The sequence below is a fragment of the Elaeis guineensis genome, chromosome 1, assembly GCF_000442705.2.
Source record: "Elaeis guineensis isolate ETL-2024a chromosome 1, EG11, whole genome shotgun sequence".
Lineage (NCBI taxonomy): Eukaryota > Viridiplantae > Streptophyta > Magnoliopsida > Arecales > Arecaceae > Elaeis > Elaeis guineensis.
In genome coordinates this window covers 34,721,724-34,730,366 of record NC_025993.2, presented here as the reverse complement: position 1 = coordinate 34,730,366, position 8,643 = coordinate 34,721,724, and the positions used below count along the sequence as shown (strand labels likewise).

Sequence of the window (8,643 nt, the reverse complement as noted above, 5' to 3'; positions counted from 1 at the left end):
AGAAATTAATCATGGAACCATGACTTTTCTTTTTTGAGGAGACTAACAATTATATTCATTAAAAATAAAAATTTCAAATATAATTATTTATCCATTATGGTTACATACTAAGCTGTTATCCAAAGCAGATGCATTGTTCTTTAATTTTGAGCAATTACCTGCCAAGAAATGCTCTTACGACTAAATAAAAATTAGCGAGTGCAAATCAAAAATATAAAAAAAATAAAATGAGATTAAGAAAAAAAATATACTAGATATAAGAATATGCATCCTGCATTCATTTGTTCCCAAAAAAGAAAAAAAAAAAGGAAAAAGAGAAAGAGAAAGAAAAACATATTCCATTACCTATGATTTACCACTATAAAGATAACCAATTAATAAACTAGGTTACACAATGTGTATAATCTATTCAGTAATTTAGATTTATGTATATAATCATACTTATATTTTAAAATAAAATTATTGTTGATAACTTCCAGGATTCTTCCTCGAAGAAGAAAATCATTATGACATAGTTTAAAACAAATAAGAGGAAGAATGCATGATAAGAGCTTGAGCTTTTACTTAGCTTTAAGTTATTGCATCCTGGAACGTGATCTCAGAACCCCAATGACCAATTTAGGCACCTTCCTTTCAACATCTCAATAGTTAGGATTAAACAATTGGTAATATGGATTAGTAGACGAACATAAATAGAACTAAGAAGGATGGAAGAACCAAGAATTGGATCACAGAACTTGCCACTCAGATTAGAGAGCAAAGACAAAGACATGGGATCATGGTTCGCCGTACCGGGCCGAACCGCCCGGTATGGGGCGTACCGAGCCGGACCGGTCCCTTACCGGTCCGGTTCGGACCTGCTTTTCGGAAAAGGACCCCGAACCGCACCGAACCGCCCGGTTCGGTGCGGTTCGGTCCCATACCGCCCGGTATCGGGCGGTACGGCTCAGTTTTGGACCGATTCGGGGTGAACCGAACCGTACCGCCCAGGAAAAGGGGGGAGGGGGGAAGGTGGGGACCTTTTCACGTGGTTGGGGGAAGGGAGAGGGGAGAGAAATGGGTGTGGCCCACTTCACATGGGGGGAGGGCCTGGTACTTTAATAAGTACCAGGCCTTCGGTGTTCTTTGAGAGTTTTCAGAGAACACCCATAACCGTGGGCAACTTAATCGTTGAAACCTCCAAAAAATTAGAAAAGAAGGCAAAATTTCGTGAAATTGGAGGAGTGATTTGAGAAGAGACTGATCTTTGGCCGGAGGTAAGATAATCTATTATTTTGTTAGTAAATATTTTTTTTTATTTTTGTTATTAGAAATAGGATAAAAATGAGGTAAAATAAAAATAGAAGAAAATCATGCCAAAATCTTATGATTTTGGTATGATTTAATTATATGTGATAGATCTTTGGAAGATCTACACGATGATACCAAAATTATTAATTTTCGTTAATTATATATTTTTTAAATATTTTTAAATATTTTTAAATATTTATTTATTTAAAAATAAAAAATATATATATAAATTTTAGGAAAAAAAATTAGAGTTTGAGAATCATGTTTAGAATGATTCAAGCTACTTAAATCTAATTTCAATTTTTTTTTCAAATATTTAAAATTAAAAAATTATTTTTTAATTATTTAAATTAAAAAATTTAATTATAAAATAAAAAATATATAAAAATAGTGTTATATTTTAGTTAATTTAAAAATATTATTTGAAGCATATAACATATTTATTTTAAATTTATAAATTTTAAAATAATTATTAAAATTATTTTAAAATTATATATAATTATTTTAATTATCATTAAACTATCGTGTTTTGTTATACTTGCATATATTTTAATTATATATATACTGCGGACGATCTTGCACGTGAAGCAGGTGAAAGGAGTATGCCCTATAAGCCAATCAAAATATGTAATTTGATGGATATTCTTTTGTCTCCCAATAACTCATGTACTGATTTTTTTAAATAAAGACATTTATTTCATCATATGCTGCGTCTTATTTAATTTTAAAATTATGATAAACCCCATAAATTAGGGCTATGGTTTTAGGGTTATGATGCGATCATACCAGTGAGATCTAAAATCTTAAAACCCTAATTTTAAATATTCCTAGTCGATGGAACATTGAGTAGGGGATCAATGTTTCCGGTAAGACTGGTACATTTTGTGTATGCTCAGTGGAGAGGATAATTGATCTCATAATTACTTGTGTATGACACTAATACAAGGATGTAAGTGCTCATTAGAGAATGAGTTCACTGAATTGATCCAATTAGAGAACATCTGATGCAATCTTATCTACATGTCGACAGATGTTTCTCTTAGTGGGAGTTGTGTATGTAAATCTTTTGACCTGAGACTGCCATAGAATTTTATATGCATGAATCCATATTTTGGATCATACTCATTCATGATTTAATCATGTACGGGGTGTTCTGGATATGGTGGATTGCCTATGAAGATTGTGAGTAGGTCAATATAGAAATGATCACTCCTAGTAAGAGGAGATCGCATCCTATCTGCTTCGATCGAATGGTGATTCAGGAAGACTTTGATCAAAATATGATAAAATATTAGAAATGATTTCTAATGTTTTATAAATCGAATCATCATTATTTGATCGAGAGAAATATGAATATAAAATTGGGTTTGACATTTTTCCATACTCAAAGTTATATTCGGATTGCAGGATGATCGTAAGATCAAGTTGCACGGTAACTTCCTACTGAAGGGTATTTTTGGTATTTCCATCAAAATTTCATATCTTCCAGGTAGACACGACACGTTGCTAGACGTCAATCATGTCTTATGAGTTCGATCGGATTAAAGAGTTTAATACGATCGAACATTAGAAGTTGTTCTGATTGATCGAAACGGGTCAGCTCGATTTGACCTAAATCGGCTCGGTTGTGTTCTAACTAGATTAGGTTAAATTGCATCCGGACTCACTGCTGGCTAGATGTGGAACCCAATGGATCACACACAAAGAAAATCGATCAGGGGTTTAATTGGATTAAACCATGTTTGCAAGTTGAACATGCTAGCACATGTTGCAAACCCTAGCATCTAGATTCGAATCGGATTCGAATCGGATTCCGATTTGCGCTAATTAGATCCAATTAGAGTCAAATTAAATTTGGCTAGTTAATTGGGTTAACCTTTTGTTTAATTACTTAACACTTGGCTGTTTTTAATTTCAAACCCATGCGCCTGAGACTCTCTCTCTTGGCGCATGAGTTTTTGGTCCATGCGCATGTGACACATGGCGCATGGATGAGTGTTGGCGCCCCTTGCTTAGAATTATCCATTTTTCTTCCATGGTTTTTTATTCTACGAGGCTTTCAGATCTCTTAGAAGGCGCCTAAGAGTCCTTCTGTATCTGAAACACTCCGTAGAATATTTGTGGGAAGAGATAAGGATGAAATCCCATGCGCCACCCCTTGGAAGCGCCCCTTGGACCAAGTCAAATGGAGAGATAGTTTTGACTTTTCCATGCCCTCCTCTCTCATGCGCCCACCCTGATGTTGGCGCCCTCTCTCTTGGCCATTGGATGGGCTTCCTTCCAGATCCAAAGGCTATGAGAAATGGCACCAATAAGAGAAGCATTGCGACTTCTCATGTGAACACCGTAAGTTGAGTATGAAGAGTCCTTCTGCCTCGAGGCACCTCTTCAACCCAACTTTGATGTACACATGGCATTCTATACTCTGATGGGGCGTGAGAAAATGGGAGGAGGCGTGAGATGCTTTGTGTGTGGGCGTGAGATGCTTGGTTTGCACCCCTACGTGCAATATAAATAGGGGTGCACACCTAGTGTCCAAGACATCCAATTCTCCTTCTTTTTTTTTTTAGAATAGGCTCCTCTTGTCCAATTTTTCTTATTCTTCTTCTCTAGCCTAGACAAGATCCTGATAGAGGACAAGAAGTCTTCCAAAAGGCTTAGAGAATTAGAATAAAAACTAAGGTGACAAGGAGCAAGAAAGAAAGGCAAGGAAAGGTTCAACAGGGTGACAGCAAAGCCAAGAAAGGAGGTTCTGCCCAAATAGAAATTAAATTCTGAAAAATAAGAATTTAATTGCAGAAAAAATTTAAAAGGTGCTAGAGGGTTGATCGAGTCCCTATGTGGATCAACGTTGGAGGGTGAACACGTGGGCACCTGGTGGAAACCCTGACGGACTGCTGCCGACAATCGAGCACAAATAAGGGTTTAGCGATTGTAGGTATGTTTCTATACCTTATATTCTGATATTAATGCATATTAATATGGTTTAAATTCTAATAAGGTGTTCCTGGAGTTAGGTTTTGGTTTATGATTTCATATTAAATGCTTTGAAATCCGTGCTTCCGCTCTGTACACCAAAACCCTACAGTAGGGTCCATGGATGTATCTGGATCATCCTCGCATTATGAATCCTATTATCCACAGCCACCTTATGATCCATATGCATATGGTGCATCCGAGGCATCATCTTCTAGTGGTTACTACCCTATGCAGTCTGGAGCATCTTACAGATCAGATTTTGCTACTGGCATATTTGGATGGGCTCCTCCACAACCGTACCATCATCTCGAGGATACTTCTCAAAGTCAGAATTTTAACGAGAGGTCTGAGATGTCTTACAATCCAGAGAGGATGCTTTATGGGATGATGAATATTCGAGAGTACGGTGCAGCTTGGCTAGAGGGTTGGACTGATATCCCTTCAGACTATGTTGATGATCCAGACATCTACGAGCGTCACAGACACTCGACAAGAAATTAAATGCAGAGTACATCTTAAGATTCGTATATCAGTTATTGCGCTTTGTACTTAAATATTTAGATACATTTTAATGCATATTTTATATATTTTTTCTTTAGTTTTAAGATGACATAGTTGAAATATAATGTAAATAAATATATGTTTGAAATTTTGGATCAAGAGTCTTTGTACCGCAATCTAACTCCAAATTGAATCCAAATATGTCAATAATATGCAATATAATGCCATATTGAGGTTGTATTTATCAATTATTACTTCAAAAATCCAAAAAAAAATTGAAAATCGAAAAAAATATTGTGTACCGATACCGGACCGATACGCCTAGACGTACCGTGTGTCGGTACGGTATGGTATGGTATCGTACCGTACCGGTCCAGCACCGGCACGCTGTCCGGTACCGGTACAGCGAATCTTGCATGGGATCCTACGCTACACTGCATCTTTTCTTAATACATTTGTTTTCTTTTTGTATCATATAAGTAGAAATAAGAATTAGATGAAAAAAGAATTCTTATAGCATAGAATATAGTTGGCTGGTTTGGTAGCAACCCACATCCTAGAATAGTTGGACACTGGATACAAATTTCTATGTGACTTTTTTGTTTATTGAATTGTTGTCGCACCATGATTTTGAAGAGGTGGCCATGCATGGTGCCAAGATTATAGGCAAATAAAAGTTACATTTCTAAAGCATCGTACACAAGGAGAATCATGCCTAGATTCTAGGGAGCTAGTGCCTATGCTTATGAGACCTCTTAGGCCAAGATCTAGGTGGGGGAAGGATAAGATGCCACAAAACTTAGACCAGTGGTTACGCTAGTGCACAAAGTCTAGTCCTCCAAACCCCATGCACTCCCCCCCCCCCTCTCAAAAACACCCAACACACACACAAGCCCTCCCCTTGGTCCCATACCCAAGAGAAATTCTGGACGGTTCCACCTTGCTTACCTTGTATGAGCTTAAGATTATGCAACCATTATGAAATATTTCTCCTTCAAATAATAATCTTCCAAGATTCATAGCAGACTGCTTACCTCATGTCGCTTTGGGTAATAATCCAGCACAATTTACAAGAACTGATTTCAAGTTAAAATCCAATCTATAAAGCACTTAAATGTATAAAAATATTTCAAGTGCCATCCCATGCCTATCCATGCTGTGCTAGTAGCCGCACCTCATGTTAAATGTTATATGTTTTTTAATATTTTTAACCGCACAAGGATTATTGTCTTCATCTTTTCAACAAGGGGCTACATTGAATGGAATGGTGTGTGCCTACTTCAGCCACCAAGCAGCAAATCCCATGCAATGGGCATTTAAATTCTTGATGTACAGTTGACATGATAAAGAATTTTCAGTCAAGTTTTTAAGTACAATGGCATATTAAAAAACAAATTACGAAGGTTTAGAAGAGCATGTTTTGTGGAGTCTTAACACTTGAAGACATGCACTTTTATTGATCAATAGGACATATGGTGCTAGTTTGTGATTTATGAATAGTCATTTTCTGTTCACTTCACAATATTTTTTTGGTTCAAAGAGAAAGAATTTCGTTGTGCTTCCAATTATACATTTCCTAATATGAATGAATTCCCTAACTGAATTCATAACATAAGCACTCATTAATGTCCAACAGCAAAAACTCACCATCATATCCGCTCACTATAACTAGATATCGATGCGCTACTAAGTCCATGGCATGCCCATAACGAGGCCCTGGACCAGGCCCTTGCACCACCACTCTATAGCAGAACAATGCCAATAACAATGATTAGTAACCATCAGCATCAAAATCATAGATCATAAAAAGAGAAATTTTCAAGTGAATACACAATGCTCTAACCTGTGCCATTTGAACTTGTCGTTTGTCAAGTCAAGTACATAAAGATCATCAGAGGAGTGTCCCGCAGGTCCTATGCCACCCTATCAAGACATCATCACACAATTCGTAATTCATTTAAAAAGACACGAGACAGGGGGAAAAAATAGAAGGAAAGATGGAAAACAACAACAAACACACACACACACACACACACACACAAAAAGACATAATCCGGGAAGAAATTCTTATCACCTGGAAAACCACCATGGTGCCGACAGCTGCTGCAGCATGCGCAGCCCGAGGCGACGGCGGCTCTCCGGCCGGTTGAATCCTGCCCAAATTTATAAGATGTCACTCAACTCACCCTACCAAGTAACAAATCCTAATTTTGACTCGAAAAACTACGGAAAAACTTTAAAAAAAAAACATGGCTTAATAACTAGAAGGAGAGCAGAGTAATGGTGAAGCAACAATGCCTGGTCCACTTCCTGGTCTGAACATCAAAAGAATGAACCGAATTCGTCACTCCCGCCAACCCTTCCCATCAAAACAACAAATTTTGAGACCAGTTAGACAAAATCCCCACTGGACTCCCATGGAATCAAGACTACAGCTACAGAGAGAGAGAGAGAGAGAGAGGAACTGATGCCGGGGCCGGAGGGGGAGCCCTCGATGGCGGTGGTGCCGCCGAAGAGGATGAGGCGGGGGCCGTGGGAGCCGGTGGCGGGCACGGCGGTGAGCGTGTGGGAGCAGCGGGGCCCCGGGGAGTCCCCGGCGGCTTCCCAGCTCGCCTCCACGGGCCGGTAGCTCGGGGCCGGGACCAGCCGCGTCTTCGAACCCATCCTTTCGCCGTACTCTCGGCTCACCCCGCGGTGGGGTGGGAAAAAGTAAAGAAGCGACAGCGAACGCAAATAAATATCCGTGGGGCCGGTGGAGACACCCGGCGAGAGGCGGTTGGGTGGTGGCATGAACCCTCGGTGGGGTTCTCTTGGTCTCCTCCTGTCTTTTTTGTCGTTTGGTTAGCATCCGAAAGTCCAATTACGTGTTTCGTCCGAGGACTCCGAGTGCCGGCGGCGGACTGACGCGCGGCCAACCGCGCCGTGGTCGTCATCAATTAGAGTAATTCGTACCAAAACCGAAGTCCCTTCGTTCGCTTTGAAAGCAGCACTACGATGGCAGCGTGCTTGGATGGACAGCTGGCCGGACACCACGCGCTTCACTTTTGACAATTGAGTGCAGAATACGTTCGAATGCTTTAAGAATGTGGTCCGGCACGGCCCAGGTGGCACGATTTGGACCACATTAGCATTTTTTTTTTTTTCTCTCTTTCTCTTTGTTTCAATTTTCCAATCAGGAAAGGGCTCGGAAGGTTGTAAATTTAGTTCTCCTGGATATTTAACTCAGTTTCTTATAGCTGCTTGGACAGACATGCCCGGTTTATATCTAGTCAGCCCATTAACCTCCCTAATTCGTATTTTGCCCTGAGCCCTCGCCAAAATAAGGTGGGTATCAAGATCTTTTTTTGATTAATTAAATTATTATTACTTTTTAGAGATAGCAATTCAAAAGAAAGAATGAATTGAATTTTTTAAAGATTTAATTTTAATATTGTATGTCCAAAAATAATTTTAAAAGTGTTTATGATGTATTTAACAACTAATAAGTAAATGCAATAGAAATAATAAAGCAAGCAAAATAAGATAAATGCACACATAAGAGTTTTTATGATGGTTTGGCATCAAATTCGACACCTTCGTCCACTCTCTAAGAAAATCTACTTTGGAAATTCAACTATGACTTTTCAAAGATTAGATTGTTTTCTCGAGTTCACAATCCAATCTAGTTGCTTTTCGTTGGATCACCAATCACAACCTTACAATCAATTTTTTTTTTTGTACTTACAATCAACTCCGATTATTTTTTTTCGAATTCACAATCAATCTCAATTGGTTTCTTTGGAAATACCAATCAAAACCAACACATCCAATTATGGCTGGGACATGCCTTCACCCAAATTTCTCTCTCAAAAAAATTATAAAGAAAATAATAAA

At 38.5% G+C, this 8,643-nt stretch overlaps 1 protein-coding gene across 2 annotated transcripts in view; it reads right to left on the bottom strand.

Moving 5' to 3' along the window:
* Positions 1-7,594, bottom strand: part of LOC105032170 (serine/threonine-protein phosphatase BSL1 homolog) — a 76,898-nt gene extending 69,304 nt beyond the window's left edge. The window contains exons 1-5 of one of the 2 annotated variants that reach the window (XM_073252749.1): positions 7,236-7,594; positions 7,069-7,129; positions 6,845-6,923; positions 6,614-6,693; positions 6,418-6,512 (exon numbers count right to left, since the gene is read on the bottom strand). In XM_073252749.1, coding sequence (XP_073108850.1) covers positions 6,418-6,512; positions 6,614-6,693; positions 6,845-6,923; positions 7,069-7,129; positions 7,236-7,560 — 640 coding nt within the window. In that variant the 5' untranslated portion in view covers positions 7,561-7,594. The remainder of the gene's footprint in view (positions 1-6,417; positions 6,513-6,613; positions 6,694-6,844; positions 6,924-7,068; positions 7,130-7,235) is intronic. The other variant, XM_010906537.4, reaches the window with a different exon arrangement.
* Positions 7,595-8,643: the final 1,049 nt, after the last annotated feature.